Source organism: Triturus cristatus, chromosome 7 (assembly GCF_964204655.1).
Source record: "Triturus cristatus chromosome 7, aTriCri1.1, whole genome shotgun sequence".
In the NCBI taxonomy this organism is placed as follows: Eukaryota; Metazoa; Chordata; class Amphibia; order Caudata; family Salamandridae; genus Triturus; species Triturus cristatus.
Genome location: NC_140590.1, coordinates 1,191,836,252 through 1,191,853,920, shown reverse-complemented (window position 1 = coordinate 1,191,853,920; position 17,669 = coordinate 1,191,836,252). Strand labels below are relative to the sequence as shown.

Genomic DNA, 17,669 nt, shown 5'->3' with positions numbered 1-17,669 from the left:
TGAAGCTTGTCCTAATCCTCAATAGAAGACTATAGTTCATCATAGCTACTCTTTTGCGCTCCTAGGTCTGGGGGACCCTGCTGGTGAAGCAGGCCATGGGGGGTGGGAGTCAAAGGTTGTTTTTTTCATAATTGCTTTATTTTTATTGTTATCTCGTTCTGTGTACAGATCAAGACATTTAGACTCCGTAATTAAGGCGTTTACAAATGGCTTGGGATCCCGAGTAGTTACATACCAGGTAGGATGGAGTGGGAGGTGGGTGGCTTCCTACTGACGCTAGTCAGCACATAATGATGAAGTGAATAGGGAATCCAGAGAGGACTGGCAGATTCCTGGATAAAATAGTGGCCTCCCAGTTGATCATATTAATTCTCCTCCGGTAACATATGGGACCGACAGATCGGACCCTTTGTCTGGTGAGAGCGCATTCTGAAGGCTGGGGACCTCTTTTGCCTCCTTGACTTCCCTGATGCCAGCATGTTTTCCGCTGATGGAGAGTTTTAGGCAGAATAGATCGCTCCACCTTTAGGGCATATTCTTATTTTGGATGTGGGCGGTAATGTCTTTGAACTCTCTGGGTTTGGCTAGGGTATGCAGTTAAATATCATGGAAGAAAGTGCTATCACTCCTGAAAGACACCGGATCTTGTTTGCGAACTGCAGCTAGAAATTGCTTTTTTCCTGGGATAAATGGATGTATGTAGGCAGTTCTGGTGCCAAGTTTTTCCACAGTTGGAAAGTCAAGAGCACTCATTGGGTATGATTAATGCAAATCAGTAGCGCAACAGGTAGCTGAAGTATTTGGATGAAAAGAGCCTGTTCATGTGGTTCCAAGTCATCATTTGGCACCTCTTTATTAATACCTATCTAGGCAGATGTTTCGCCTACAGTGATTTTAATATCGTTGACCTTTTCTACCATTGCAATGTTTTGCTGTTTGAAGGAGTCGATTCAATGGAGTGTTCATTCTTCTCATGTGCCTGCTTCAACCTGGTTAAAGCACAATTCAGTTTTTTTAAGTGGTCCAAGTTGGAGAGTATTATTAGCAAAATCCTGCCACAAGAAGGTTATATCCTTGTGAAATTTCTTTGGTAGTAGTTGGATGTCTTCTTTGGTTGCTGGTGCCTGTGAGACTGTAGAAGTTGGGGATTTCTGCATTTTGAAGTGGTTGGACCTGCTTAGAGGGGGAACACCCTCTGCTTTTGGACATGTAGCATATTTTTGACTGATGTAATTTAGGACATTTTCGCTCTGTTTTCTGCCATCACTGTAAATTACTACCAACTTGCAGGAGATGGGGTAAAATGATATGCCTCCGCCACCGCTACGATCCAGAATTGGGGGCTGATGTCTTATGGGATAGGTGTGGCGCAGCGGCCAGGGTGGCTGACTCGGGAGTGCAGGGCTCACAGTTCGATCCCCGGAGGCAGATCAGCTCAGCATCATGTGATTCTAGGCAATAATTCACTTAATCTCCCCAATGTCCCCCAGCGTCTTGAAACTCTTACGGGTGATTAGTTCACGCTTTACAAATACTGAGTTATATTTATCCGGGGAAACTCTGCTGTAGGCTGTCTGAGGTGGTTATTGTTATGGTTTCTCTTGGTCTTTAGGGGCCATTTGTCACGTGTTGTCTTGTTCTTCCCTGTTGTGGACCGTTATGGTTGGGATAGGCTTTGTTCCGCTAGTTATGTGGAGAAGGGTATGCCATAGTCCAGCCCACTGAATGCCCCTGCAGCTGGGGATCAAGTATTGCTGCTAAATCCAGTCAGCCGTGTCTGAGCCACTCGTCTCCATCCCCTCTGTTGCCGCCTACTAGGTCACAAGAGCTTCTTCAAGGTGGTGGTCTCCGATGATCACCCGGACTCTCTTTTTCAAGCTCTGGGTCACAGCACTGCTGGTTGCCCACTGAGGAAGCTTCAGTCCACGTAGTGAAAAAGCACTGGAAAGCTGCCACCGCCCCGCCAGCCAGTCATCCAGGTTTCCTCCCCTCCTTATACACCTTTTAAGAACCTTGAAGGTTAATTTTAGAGAAGCCTTTGTTGCGTTGTAGGCTCAGGCAGGGACCCGAAACATGGAGCTCAGTGGTGCTGCCTTCTCAGGTCCCTGCCCTGGCCATGCTCCGGAATGACTTCTTGTTGAAAGGTAAACCTCTTATTCAAGTTGATACCTGTTGATGGTGAAACCCTGAGGAGTTCAGCATTTTTCATTGTGCCCAATTATTACACTGCCACAGGACCCCAAAAGATTGTCACCATCATGGATTATATACATAAAGGTCCTTTTCAAAGATCATGAGACGATTATATCAGTACCTAGCAGATTCACTGACAAAATGTAACCCCCCTCCAATTACTTCGTTGAATGGGAAGATGAATTAGGGAGAGAAATAGAAGATCCCTCAGGGAAACGCTTAAGGGAGGATGCTGCCTCTGCTTCCCTATGTACTTAATGGACAATAGTTATACAATTATATTAAGATGGTATTTAACTCCCACTGTCCTCCGCGCAGTGTTTGTGTCTTCTTTCAAGTGTTGTAGTTGAAGCTAGGAAAGGGTCATAATGTTCCACAAATGGTGCAATTGTGAGATAATCCAATTGTATTTAAAGAGTATAGTTGAAAAAAAAATTAAGGAATTTGCTGGCTTGGAATGGAGTATGACTACTCTGACTGTAGTTCTCAGTGACACAAGGGAATAATATAAATATCTGGTGTCTTCACTGAACGGGGAGCTCTTTGCCCACCTCCTTCTGCAGCCAGATTATCTGAAAGAGACACGTTAGTGATAGATTCCTTACCTTAGAATATCCCCAGGCGTCAGACTGGATCCGGAAAGTTTTCGTCAGCAGTACCCCTGCGCGTCGGCAGGCGTTGTCTTGCGACTATGTGTACGTCGCTGGTGTCGTAGATGCCGAGATGATGTTGTCGGAGCTACTTAGACGCGCCCACGCGCGCTGACATCAGTTCTTTCTTTTTCCGCGCCAGCAAGCGCAGATCCAAGAGAGAGCAGTACTCCTAGTTAATATTTTAACTTGGTTTCTGAGGGCTTGTTTCTCTTGTATTGTTGAGTACTCGGCCCCTGATGCAGTAGGGATGCCCGAGTTTAAGTCCTGTAGGGCCTGCTGTCGGAACATGTTGGTGGCGGACTCACATGACGTGGGTCTCTTCTGCTTGGGGCACACCCATGACCCCGAGGCGTGCCCAGATTGTCGGACCATGGAGCCAAAAGCTTTGCGGGAGCGTTCCCGAAAGTTGTTGGAGGCCCGGCAATCGGTTACGCACAGATCGAGGTACCGCTCCTGTGGGAGGACGAGGGACCGGTTGCGGAGCCGCCGCCATTGTTCATTAGCATCGGGGACAAGTAAGTCGAAGTGCCATACCAAGTCGAAGAAGCGGCGTCGCTCTTCATCTACCCCTCACCGGTCGCGGTGGAGGGGGCAGGTGGTCACTTCCCCGCGGCTCCAGTGGAGCCTCCGTTGTTGCCTGCGGCCTACCCCCCTTCCCCGGGGCCGTACTCGCCTTCGGAAGGAATACTGGTATTCCTGTCGACCATGGGCCATTTATTTGCCCCTTTGGGTCCCTCCGAAACGCCTTCGAACCCTGTGGACCTGTTGGGTGGTTCCGCCCCCGTGACGCCAGCTTTGGCCTGGGCTACGCCGGCAAGATACCCTGCTGGCTCCGGCGCCGCCGCTGGCTCCGGCCTCGGCACCACAGCTGGCTCAGGCCTCGGTGCCGCGCTGGCTCTGGCGCCGCTTCTGGCTCCAGCCTCGGTGCCGCCGCTGGCTCCGGCCTCAGTGCTGTTGCCTCCACGGCCGGACTATGTCGAGCCTGGATTGGTCTATTCTCCACGGATTCCTAGTCCGGGGTTGGAGATTTTATCCCTTTCCCCAGGCTGCTCGGCCTCTCAAACAGCCTACGGCCTCTCAAACAGCCCAAAGACGTGGGCAAAGACTAGTAGGGGTCTGTGGACCCTCTTGCAGCTCAGTGTGAGGATGAATCGGATTGATGACGCTGGGGATGATCCAGGCATTCTGGATTTCTCTCCACACCCTGGTACACTGTTCCCATTCTTCCATGGCCACGGAAAAGGTTGGAGCATTTTATGTGGTGTTACATGGGGCAGCCGGGGCTCTTCACCTCGAGCTCCCGACAGTGCCAATCAGCACCAATCTCTTCTAAAGTGCTGCACGCAATGGCCTCGGCGGAGCCGCTACTGCCCTTTAATGATGCACTTCCAGACGTTTCTTTACATGCCTGGTCCAAACCTACCACAGGGGCTCTTGTGGGCGACCACAATTTCCTCACTCAACATCCAACGCCGGGGAGTCTGGTTGTCCAGGCCCCTCCTTCTCCAAGCGCATTCCCCTCTGCACCTCCGGATCGGGATTCCAAAACACTAAAGCAGTTGGGAAAACATATCTTCCCCTTCGCCAGTTACGGACTGTGGTCTGTGACTGCTGCTTGCCTTTTGGGTCGCTGTGCTCACTCTGTGTGGGACACAGTGGCGTCTGTGCTGGCTCACTGTCCTGCGGAGGCTCGGCTCTCCCAAGCCATTACCGAGGGGAGAGATGCAGCAAAATTCACTATCCGTTGTGGCCTTCACACCTCTGAGTCCCTCGCCAGGGCAAAATTCCGCAACAGTGGCACCTGGCTCAGAAGGCTTCCTAGAGATGTCCAGACATCCTTGTTAGAAATGCCCTTTGATGGCACGCGCCTCCTTGGTGACAAAGTGGATAGCACGTTGGGATGCTTTAAGGACTACCGGGCAACGGGCGCAGCCGAGGACGGGGGTCCTTCTGCGGTGGGTCACGGGGGCCTGCGGGTGGGTCAGTAACCACCACCGCCCGAGTCACCACGGCCTCCAACCCTTCTTAGTTAGGTGTTTCAGGCCCACCTAACGCCAGTGGGCGTCAGGATTTACCATCACCTCCTCCACTGGCGCACCGTCACTTCGGACAAGTGGGTTTTGCAAATAGTCCGAAAGGGCTCCTCCCTCCCCTTTGAGACTACACCTCCAGCCATGCCAACTCTGTTCCACCGCGTTTCGGGGGCTCACTTTCAACTTCTCCAGCAGGATGTTGCGGCCCTTTTGGCACGGGGGCCATTGAGCGCGTTCCAACGCCCTCAGTGGGTCGTGGTTGTCATTCCCACTGCTTCTTGCTTCCAAAGGAGGACACAGGTATGTGTCCTCTCTTAGCCCTCCAGAATGTCAATCGCTTCTTCGGGAAGGAGAAGTTCAGGATGCCGATTCCCCTTAAGAAGCTCCTCTTCATCGGAGCGGTTCTTGACACGGCACAATTTCCGGTTTCTCCTCCCAAAATGTGAGTCTGGGACATTGGGGCTATGGTTCTGATCGTTCAGCCCTCGTCCTGGGTTTCAGTCAAAACAACACTGAGGCTGCTGGGCCTCATGGCATCCTGCATCCTGCTGATCCCTCCATCCAAATGGCGTATGCGGGCTCTGCGGTGGGCCCTGAAGTTCCAGTGGATGCAGCATCAGGGACACCTGTCCATCTCCGTCCGGATCTTGGAGAGCACTCACAAAACTTGCAGAGGTGGCTCCCGCACCAGCGTTGGGTCAGCGGCAGATCCCTTTCCCTTCCCCAACCGGAGTGCACAGTAATGACGGGCGCGCCCCTCCTGGGATGGGGAGGCCACATGGGAGAGGCAGAGATCAGGGGCCTCTGGTCTCCTGCGGAGTCTCAGCTCCATGTCAATCTTTTGGAGCTCAGGGCGATCCTACTTGCACTGAAGGCATTCCTTTCCTCTGTCAAGGGGAGGGTAGTACAGGTGTTCAGACAACACCACCGCCATGTGGTCCTGCAACAAGCAAGGCGGGGTGGGGTCGTGGACCCTGTGTCAGGAGGCTCTGCGCCTCTGGTCGTGGCTGGAACGCCAGGGTGTTACCATGGTGGTTCAACTCTTGGCTGGTTCTTTGAACGCCTGGGCGGACGTCCTCCGCCGCTGGTGCATAATGGATCACGAATAGCGTCTTCACTCGAAGGTGGCGCAAGGTCTTCAACAGTGGGGAGAACCTTGGTTAGATCTTTTTGCCACAGGAGAGAACGCGCAATGTCCGCAGTTCGGAGCGTTGGAGTTTCCAAGGCGGCACTCGCTCGGAGATGCTTTTCGTCGCGAGTGGAGTTGCGGTCTGTTGTGCACCTTTCTGCCTATACCATTTCTACCCAGAGTGCTGAAGAAGATCAGACGTGACCGGGCCCAAGTCATTCTTGTGGCACCGGACTGGGCTCGAAGAGTTTGGTATTCCGAGCTACTCAGTATGAGCGTGGACCCCCCGATCCGACTGCCTCTTCGGGAGGATCTTCTATCGCAGCGACAGGGGACGGTCCTCCACCCGAACCTGTACAGCCTCCACCACCTTGCATGGAGTTTGAGCGGCGACAGTTGATTCCATTTGACTTGCCTCCTGAAGTCTGTAATGTGAATGTGGCAGCAAGGCGTCCCTCACCTAAAACTGTATACGCCTGCCGGTGGAACAAATTTGTGGCATGGTGCACAGCGAAGGCTGTAGATCCCCTTTCTGCCCCTCTTTTTGAGGTCCTATTGTTCCTTCTCTCTTTGGCCCAGAAGGGCTCTGCTATTAGGGCTGCGTTTCTGCTCTTTCAGCCTTTTTCAGGCTGCCTGATCAGCCATCTCTTTTCAAGTACCTTGTTGTCAATGGATTTCTCAAAGGCATTACTCACCTTTTCCCTCCTATTCCTTTTGGGATGCCTCAGCGGGACTTGAACCTGGTTCTCACATACTTAATGTGTGCTCCCTTGAGGCTCTTCATAACTGTCCTTTACGGTTATTAACTTTGAAAACTATCTTCCTTGTGGCTATCACCTCCGCTCGGCACGTGTGTGAACTCCAGGCTATTTCATGCAAACTTCCTTTACTGGTGGTTCATCTGGACATGGTTGTGCTTCGGCGACGTCCCTCCTTTCTACCAAAAGTAGTCACTGCCTTTCATCTAGGGCAAACTGTCACTCTGCCCACCTTCTTTTCGCCTCAGCACCCTTCCCAAGAGGAAGAGCGACTCCACAGTCTGGACCCAAAACGTGCACTTTCATTCTACCTCAACCGCACACAACCATTCCGGGTGGATGTCCAGCTCTTTGTTGGCTACGTGGGCGCCAAGACAGGCCGGACTGTGCACAAGGGAACTAACTCTCGCTGGGTTGTCTTGTGTATTCATGCCTGTTACTCTTTGGCTAAAAAGGAACCTTCGGTAGGGTTGCGCGCCCATTTGACAAGGACGACACCGGCTACTACAGCATTGGGATGCGGTGTCCCACTGCAGGATATCTGTCAGGCGGCCTTGTGGGCCTCGCTGCAAACTTTCACTAAGTACTATTGCTTTGATAGTCCAGTCCGGAGAGACAGCTTTTTTGGCCGTTCGGTTCTTCGTGGCTTTCTGGTGTAATCTCAGTTCGCAGACCCACCACCGGGGTTGGTATTGCTTGGGTATGTATTCTAAGGTAAGGAATCAATCACTAACTTGTCTCTTTCAGATGCACAAGTTACTTACTTGTGTAACAATATATCTGTAAGAGACATTAGTTAGAGATAGATTCCTTACCGCCCGCCATCCTCCACGTTCTGCGAACTGATTTCTAGGGTTAAGTTCATCCCTTTCAGGGCCCTAGTTCTATTGCACCAGAAGTCTGTCTCTGGCATGGCTCTGCATTCCTGGCGTGGAAAGTCATGTACAGAACTGACGTCAGCGCGCGTGGGCGTGTCTAAGTAGCTCAGACAACGTCATCTTGGCGACTACGACGCCAGCGACGTACGCGGAGCCGCACGACGACGCCTGCCGAAGCACAGGGGTACTGCTGATGAAAACTTTCCGGATCCAGTCTGACGCCTGGGGATATTCTAAGGTAAGGAATCTATCACTAACTAATGTCTCTTACAGATATATTGTTACACAAGTAAGTAACTTGTGCAACTGTAGCTCAATTTTGTAGATCCTCATCCTCACCCCGAAGAAGACAGTATGATCCAAAGCATGGTCAATATGGGTGATGGAGAAACGCACAGCTATAGTATAAGACAGAGTCCCAAAATTAAAAAATGTATGGTCTCCTTTTCAGACCTACTTAATACAGCAAGGGAGATTTGTATTGAGTCCAGGTCATATACTCAAGGTGTGTTATATGGATGTGGACTCTGTGATCCCAGCTCTTCCAAAAGATCCTCCATTAAAGTGCAAAACTTAGAGCAATGTGGGTGGGAGTTGGGATCTATAGTATTAACCTAGCCTTAAAGAGTACCTTTCATAGAAAGAATGGGATTGGTGGTTCAGGATGGTCGTCTAGTGGTTGGGGGAGTGAGTTCCTAAAAGAAGGGAGGGTTGAAACGTTGACTATATATTTTATCTAATATCTGTTGCATTTTTCTTTTGTTTTGATTTTGCTTTCTTAATTTTGGGTCTCAAGCATGCCTATTTTGTGCAAATATTAATGATTTACCCAAGGTGCCATAAAAAGTGACAATTGATTAATATAATACAATCTCATGTAAGCTATAGAAACATCACAGAAGTGGTGAATTGCTACATCAAACTTGGTTCATTTGAATGACTTGCTTCATTTTAGAAATTTGACAAAATAACATGTTACTATGTGTAAAGGAATAAGACTAGGTATTGAAGTCTGGGTTCACATCCTTAACATTTAAGTGATTTTATTTGGACTTGCACTGTCACATAGGATATCAAGCACCAGATCTAAGAAGCAGGCATTATCCTTTCTTCTTTGCAGCCTTACGCATTAGGCGGGAAATTAATATTTTCTGCTGTATTCTCGTTTTAGGCAACTGGGTCTGTGCCTTTCAGAGGTTGCACGGAGCCAGATCTTCATAGGCATTCTGGGAGACCGGTATGGGCATGTACCTCAGAAATACGATCTACCTAATCTTCCACACTTTGAATGGGTAAGAAGATTTTACTTGCAAGCTTAATAATTGATGACGTGTTAGTCACAGATTTACTGGTGATCAAGGAGTGTGGAGGATGTTGTTTTACTCCAAAGGGTGTGCATGGCATAGTGATGGAAGGTGCTTTGTATGTTTGCTGGAGGATTTCTTTCTTTCAGTGAAGTAATAGGGTTGCGATATTGGTCAAGAAAATGTGTTTGATAGGTCACCTCTTTGTCTCCGCATATCCGTCCACCTCAGTGGTGGTTAGGGAATGTACAGTTGCCCAATCTTCATGTTTGTAGGATGTGATTGTCAAATTAATCTGAATTTTAGTGGTCTTGATATTCGGGAGGTTGGTCAAAGTCTTTTATCTTTGTGTGTGATAAAAGTAATGGAGCAGGTTTTTAAAATGTTTGGTCCAGTATTCTGAAAGTTGGTGGAGCTGGAGTGCATGTGATTGCATCTTAAAAGCTTTGGGGGGGGGGAGGATTATTTCGCAGCACCCAATTGTTTTGCCCCTGTGAGGAATTTGGTGATATGTCACACTATTGAGTGACAAAAGTTTGTCCAACATCAATATTGATTGCAGCATATTGACTACTACTGTATTGTCTTAACGAGTATATACAGGTAAGTGCAGATTTACTATTGTCAGCTCCACATCTACATATCTTCCATTTCTGAGACATGTCCAACTGCCATAATGGCAGAAAAGTAGAAGATGTCTCGGTTTAAAACATGTTCAAGCTGCAGACAAAGAAAAATCTACTCTGATGATCAGCACTTACAGTGCATTTATTGTCTGTACTTTTCATATAAAACATTCAAATGCAGCATCAGCAAATCTTTCATCTTAGACCCTGAAGAACAGGGTAAGGAGATTGGCCGTGTATCTCTTCGAGAGGAAGAGGGTTGGCCCCTCTAAAAGGGTTGACCCCTGCTTAGGGGATTATTCAGCACAAAGTGCTCTTCGAAGCACTTTTTGAAGGCAGAGTAAAAAGTCACATTGAACTCCAAGAACTAGAGTACACCGGAGAAGTGCCGGTTTCTGCCTCAGTGAATCGGAAAGCCAAGCCCTCTTAAGAAATGGCATTGGAAGAGCAGCTTAACAACCTGTACACAAAATAATGTGTAAAATGGATCCTTCTTGGTGTCTGCCAGCTCCCCTACTAACCCCAGCCGAACCCATCATCGATGGGAGGCCCACCAGTTTCAGTGAAGAAAATGCCATAGTCCACAGAATCATTATCGATGAGACCTACAGCGGCCTCATCGTTAGCTTTTCCATCACCAGCGAAGGTCATAGTGTTGTTGACTGAAAGAACTACGGAAGAGGGACCCTGATAGAGTTCATGAGCGTGGAAGGATACAGGGATAAATATACTACATAGAACACAAAACTTCCTACGCTTATCTTTCAAAAGGGCAATATGTCCACAATTTTAACAACAACCACAGACCACGGTGTAAAAAACAAAATTATTTCATTTATTTGTTCATTTTGTTAAATTTTTTTCCCCATTTTTTCATTATTCTTTTTGGCAACATAAACACATATCATAATATAGAGACACAATTGTGACTAACCTTAACAAAGTACGGACAATACATCTAAAAGACATATATGTGACATAAATTCAAAAACAATGAAAACAATTATGACCAATATAACTAAAAAAGACAAACAAACATTATTGAACACAAACAATCAATATAATAGCGATTAAAACCATGGGTTGTGCATAATACACATGAGACCAGCGCCTACGCGCGTTTCGGAGCACACGAGTTGCTTTAGAGGGCTCCTTCCTCAGGGCGTTCTTTGGTGGTCTTTCAAACAACAAAAAGGCCTCTGGGCCTAGTTAGGTGTCCAACCTAGCAAGGTATAGTCACACAATCAATGATAACAGCCGTTGGTCTGTGGGTAAAAAAACTTATATGAATATATTTATCATGATTTTAAGTTAGCTAATTTCTTTGAGGAGGTGGGAGGAGCTTTATAAAAAATAGAATAGAAAAGAAGCGTTAGGGGCTCATGTGTGCCCGTGATGAAAACCAATCACCATAGATAAAAAAGAATAATGAGGGAAATAAGATTCCAAAAGCCCATCACCTAGATATTAGACATAAGAGGATATAAACATAGAATATATGCACATACTTGTCATGCATCGGCTCTCTAATGATAAGAGGGTACAAGGAAGACAGCAACTTCGTTCTTTATGTAGAATAATTATATAGGAACTGGAGAAATAGAATAAAGGACAGACACATTTTGACTCTTCTAGGAAATTTTGGTAAATACTCATATGCACAGAAGAGGAATTTTAAACAAAGAGAGCTGAAATAAAACGGATAGTGCTAGATATGAAAGTTATATATCCTAGATGGAACTATTAAAGGATGTAAACAAACAATCTCTCAAGCAGCGCGTGCAGATTTAGAGGACATGTCAACACAATTGTATCTCTACAGTCTAGTAGTGTGAGCGACAGTGGTCTACTGGTATTTCTTTGTGCAGGGTGTGACAGCGAGCATAAGGTACTAGAGGCGCTAATGCGGCACCAACTAACTTACTTACTCTGCCGAGGTAGCAGGAATTTACAAGGCAGTTTGGGTCGATGTTTTCAACAATGCCATCTCTTAATTCAGGGTTGGTTGAATAGGTAAAATTGAAATGGTCACATTCAAGAGTAACCTGAAAAGGTAGAAATATATAGACTGAACCAAAAAATCAATCAGGGTAAGGTCGATATTGTAGGTGCCATACTTGGCAGCTTACCTACAACGTAGGTCGTCATCCACATAAATAATATCCAAGCCTGGATATATATAATAAGTAAATCAGAGAAGTTTCAGGTTTGCCAGGAGTATGGTATGAATACCATCTGCGTGGTCTCCAGGTTACTCAAGACCTAGAGGTGAATAAACACTAAATTTAAGTAAGAGCAAGGAAAAACTAGTATAATTCAACGAGTTAAGGGGGCTTGATGGAAAAAATGTATAAATACCTTACAAGTTTCCGTAACACAGATTGGTAGGCTATAGTCCTAAGTAGCGTAATGAGTGGCGGGTGGGATCCGGTATGGGTGAACGGTGTTCGCATTCAATCTGTAAAGATAAATACACCCAAGATCTACAAAGCGTAAAGAATGATACCGGGGATCTAACTCTAAAAATAGGTACCATAGTGATACGGCGGTGTCCGTCTAATGCTTACCCGGATAGGCGCAAGATGGGTCCTGTTTCTCCCGATAGCCTGCCTGGAACACGGAGTGTTCTGGCGTCTTCCTTATAAGGCAACCCGGAAGTAAAGGGGCAGCATAATAAACAAAGGACTGATATACGAAGTCTGCCGATCGCGGCCAAGGAAATAAACGCAGGACTGAGAATGGATTTAATAGAGACCATATATGATTAACAGATCCATGAAGGATATTGATCGATAAGTAATGTAGAGAGGTATTAAATACTCATTCTCGTCAATTGGAGAAACCAATTAGGAAGTGTAACGGAAGGTGCATGTATGAGCAGACATGCAAAGTAAAATGTCCTCACTGATGGAAAAAATAAAAACACGCAACAACTGATACAATAATGAGAAGAATCTGCAAATATCAGTCTACTAGCCCTGCTTCTTCATGGCACATGTAGAACTCGAAATGTCTCAAAAATACACACTACATAAATGGATCTGTCAAATAGCAACAGCAGGAGATCAGGAATGGAGGACTCATATAATCGCATTTTCCCATGGCAGGTATTCGTTCAGGCCTTTTTCTTGAGTTTGGAGAATATAAATCCAAAAGACCTCTCTTTTACGTCTAGCAGCATCCACATTACTTTTGTTCGCTGGGTGGATATGTTCCAAGATTAGCCACCTGAGGTCAGAGATAGTGTGTTGTTGGTCAATCCAGTGGGCCACCAAGGGGGCCCCCTCTCGCTTATTGTGTATGGCTGACTTGTGTTCACTAAAACGTACACGAAATTCTCTGCTGGTTTCGCCTACATATCCTTTGTTGCAAGGACAAAGGATAAGGTAGACTATATTGCGAGTGCGGCAGTTGGTCATTTCTTTAAAAGAAAAAGTACGTTTATTCCAAATCAATTCACTAGTAACAATAGCAAACTGGCAGGCATGGCAGTTGCCACATTTGTGTGTTCCACTAATGGGTCTAGCTCCAGTAATTGATTTCTGTACATAAGTATTCACAGAGGGTATCTTAGACTTGACCAAAGAATTCCTTAGGTTTTTATTGCGTCTAAACGCAAAGATAGGCTTAGGTATGGTTTTTTTGGAGCTATCTGAATTCAAAATATGCCACTCTTTGTTAATGACCTGTCTGATCTTATTGTCAATGTTGGAATGGGTGGTTACACAGACCAATTTCTCCTCACTTTTCGTTTCCTTAGTCTGCAATAATACTGTTCTGTCATAGTATTTTGCTCGTTTGTAGGCATCCTTTATTAATTTTGGGGGATAGCCTCTATTAGCAAACTTGGATTTCAGCTCTTCAGCATTTAAATTGTAGTTTGATATGGTGGTACAATTCCTACGGAGCCGTAGGAATTGGCTGAAGGGGATGTTGTCTTTCTGACTGCGGGGGTGGTAACTAGAATATTGGAGCAAGGTATTCTTGGCCGTGGGCTTGGTATAGAGGCTAACCTCTATTTTCTCATCCATGATTTGTATCCAGATGTCCAGGAATTCAATTTTGGATTTACTTATGTTAGGGCTAAACTTAAGGTGGGTATCACAAAGATTAATCCACAACATAAACTCATGGAGCTGTTCTTCCGGTCCCCTCCAAATAAAAAAGATGTCATCAATAAAGCGATGCCAGTTGGTAATATTTTCGCTAAATGGAGCTATTTCATTAAAGATGAACTTATTCTCAAACTCTCCCATGTAGATGTTAGCTACATTGGGTGCACAGGCAGCTCCCATGCTTACTCCAAGTATTTGTTTGAAAATTTGTCCATTAAATTCAAAGTAGTTTTCCTTCAATACTATGGCTAAACATTCAAGGAGAAATAACCGATCTGCATGGCTCTCATCATTCTCCAAACAATGTTTAACTGCTTCTAGGGCTCCTATTTGCGGGATGTTAGTATACAACGCTTCGATATCCATTGATACAAGAAAATCAGTGTGGCTGTTAAATGAAGTACCCTCTATTTCATTAATGAGGTGTCCTGTATCTTTTATGTAACCCCGAAGTTTAGAGGCCAAAGGTTGAAGGAAAGTGTCCACATATTTGGACAACGGCTCAGTCAAAGACCCAATAGTAGAAACTATTGGTCTAAAGGGAGGAGACAAAGGGTTCTTGTGTATTTTGGGAACCCCATAAAGGATGGGTATTCGATGATGTTCTGTATTAAGATAGTTGAATTCTTGAATGCACAAAGTACCCCTATCAAGTGCCCTTTGGGTGATGTCCAGAATATCCGTTTTGATTCTTTCTTCCGGGTATGACCTAAGTTTTGCATAATGTTCAGGGACATTAAGCATAGTCTCAATTTGGTGTACATAGGCCGAACTATCTAGTACCACTATACCTCCTCCCTTATCGGCGGGTTTAATGGTTAGCTCAGGATTATTGGCCAGTTGTTTCAAGGCTTGATATTCAGAGTAGTTCAAGTTGTACTTGGGTTTGGGGACAAAGGAGAGGAGTTTTTGAATTTTGGAACTCACTACTTTCTCAAACACCTCTACTTCAGCACCCACTTGATCTAAGGTTGGTGTAAAGGTAGATTTAGGTCTAAGTCCCGTTCCGTTGTCATTAATTTGGGTAGGACTTTCCTCAAAAAATCTTTTGAGGCGGATCTTGCGAAAAAATGCTTGGATGTCAGTCATCATTTTGAAACAGTCAAGATAAGTGGTGGGGACAAAGGTAAGGCCTCGGGATAAGAGTTCTTTAGCAGGTTCATCCAAGTTAGTTTTAGAGAGATTAAAGACCGGTATTATTTGTGTATCCTTAAAGGTTTCATTAATAAGGACATCTTTGTTCTCCATTTGTGGACTTTCCTTAGATGTACTGGGAGCTAGGGAAATACTGCATGTAAGCTCGGGAGTGATTTTGTTCTCAGGGACAGCACTGCTGACCATCATTCTATCAATATGCAAAAAGGTCTTTCAGCAGTGACCCATCGAGTCCATTGTGGAGGTTTTCCTCATTGATGACCACCTCAAAGACTCCCACATTGACGACTCCCACATCGGCAACTACCAGGGCAATTTACTTTAGTGTATATTGTGCCGAACACTATTCTGTTGACAATCCTGATGATGGAATAAAATATCTTTTCGCCAAGAGAGAACCCTTGATTGCACTAAATGTCTTTGCATATCTACCAGCCCAAATCATAGATACAGAGTAGAATGTGTATGTCTGTGACCAAGAAGAAGCTTTGATGTAGAGTACTTAGCAAGATGTCCAATACATTTCAGAGTATGAAGATGATGATTAGAGGACAGTATCACAGGAAAGAAGCTTCTAATATTTCTACAATGTGCAGAGTTATGAGGGGCACTCTCCATTAAGCCCTCCTCCAGACAATCTTCCTGCACCACCGCACACCAGAGCCAGTTCCTCCATTTCTTAGAGACATGGTTGAAAATGATCTGCAAGACAGTGACCAGGACATCAACTCAGAAGAGGAGGATAGCAAGGTCCCAGAGCATAAAACCGATGGAGTAGGTGATCGTCAAGTCGAGGAAAAATTGAGGGATTTCATCCTGCCCAAGGCAGAAGATAAAACATCTATGCAGCCAGATTCTTCACTGGACGATATTTCCTGCTTTCATGCCATACTGGAAACAGTAGCTAAAACGTTTGCGCTGAGTTTCCAGTGTCTTCCACCCCACACAAGACTGGTCCCTGCATAAGTTCAAGGACCAACCAAGGAAGATGGCAAAGTCAAACCCTATCTTGGACTACGTCTTGTGGAAAGGGCTAAACCTCATGACAAATCCCACAACAATTCATATGGCTTTACCATGCCTAAACAAAATATACAGTTTCCGCACTAGAATTTCTAATGGACCACGAAAACCGGACTGTCGTAACAGCAGCTGTACAAAGATGATGAAAAACCCTAAAGGCAAATAGACAATTGGTGTTGTATAGTTAGCTTTATGGCTCTGACAACAATTAAACTACAAGTGCATTGGCCATTTCTGGTTAATACCATTGCCAAATGGGCACAAATACCCCTTTTTGCTGGAGCTTGTGTTAAAAGGCTAAAGCCATAACCAAGAAAGGTGCCAAGTCCTCAGCAACATTTATCAAGGCAGCAACGAACATGATAAATGTGGGTTTTGCTGACTTACAGGGTTCACAGTACTCTGGAGGCATGTGTGGTGTAGGTACAGGTCTTCATGCACAGGGGTGCAGGCTAAAATATTACACGCCCTTTTAGGGACATACGTTATTTAGCAGACACATAAGTGACACACTTCAAAACATCAAAACAGATACTGTATGGGTGCGCGGTCTTGGTGCTTTGCAATACAAACGTCTACCTTTGTCATCTATTTGAGGCTCCAGGTGCCCACAGGTGTACAGGAGAGCCTACATTCAATCTGGAAGGCAGGGTTGTGATATTGTCTTAACAAACAGTCTGGCTACAACCAAGGCTATTTCCTTAGGAGCAGCCAAAACTGTTAGCGCTACCAAGGATTGTCATGAAAGAAGAGGGGGAGACTTCAAAGTGGGGGTTTGAAGTGCACAGAGTCCTACATTCCTCAAACTTAATAGCAGAAAAATTTCAACTTTCTAAAACTAGCATTTTTAAAGTTGTAGTAATCTTTCTTTCTTTAATCTTTATTTCGACTACAATGAGTCATAAAAGAAGACACAAATAACATGAGGTTACAATTAATACGATCAAAAGAAATATATCCATCATACACTTTATAGCCGGAAGATGAATACTAGTCAAGTTAGCAGACATGGTGGATAACACTAGAGCCAGTGACCCAGCATAACATAAAGCTATGAAACTAGATGATCTCATAATTACAAAAACTTCATTCTAGTTTTCCACATTGCGTCTAAAAATTTGCTAACAGCAAAAACGGTTAGTGGTGATAAATCCGTTTTAAGTATTCGAAAAGCCTCCAAATGTTTCTTAAAACCCCATTTTTTACATAGGGGAATAATCCACTTCCTTCTAGATTCTATATATAGAGGACAGAAAAAGATTAGATGGAGATCATTTTCAGGCAGGTCAGTGCAAAGAGGACAATTAGCAGTAGTTGAGGGGTGCAATCTGTAAGTAAGAGCACGAATAGGGAGGGAGTTGTATCACCATTGGAGATAAAGTTTTCTAAGGGTAGAAGGATAAATATCATTCAGCACCATCTCAAACTTGTAATAATAAATCCAACTTTACCAATAAAACGGGTTTATTATTACAAGTCTATAGGTACCAAACATGGCAGTTCCACTCCTTCTCAATCAGAAATTCAACATTTTAAATGTAATAAAGAATTCTCAATGTTAACCTATGTGTGGGTAGGCTTCATAGTAGTGAAGAATGAATTTTTTAGATTTTTACTACCAGGATATGTAAAACTGCAATGTACATGTCCTACAATTTAGTGACACAGCACCCTTCCCTATTGGCTACCTATGGCCTACCTTCCTTAGAGGTGACTGACTTCTATGTAATTGAAGGGGAGTTTGAGGCTTGGCAAGGGGTTTTAAATGGTAAGTTTAAATAGCAGTAAAACTGCACATATGG

General features: G+C 45.2%; 1 protein-coding gene across 3 annotated transcripts in view; it reads left to right on the top strand.

The window, feature by feature from the left end:
* Positions 1–17,669, top strand: part of TEP1 (telomerase associated protein 1) — a 1,383,286-nt gene that overhangs the window by 533,134 nt on the left and 832,483 nt on the right. For all 3 annotated transcript variants that reach the window (XR_014966740.1, XM_085618536.1, XM_085618535.1), the window contains exon 20: positions 8,816–8,936. Coding sequence is in view for 2 of the 3 variants with exons in the window: in XM_085618536.1 (XP_085474662.1) it covers positions 8,816–8,936 (121 nt within the window). In the remaining variant the exon portion in view is untranslated. The remainder of the gene's footprint in view (positions 1–8,815; positions 8,937–17,669) is intronic.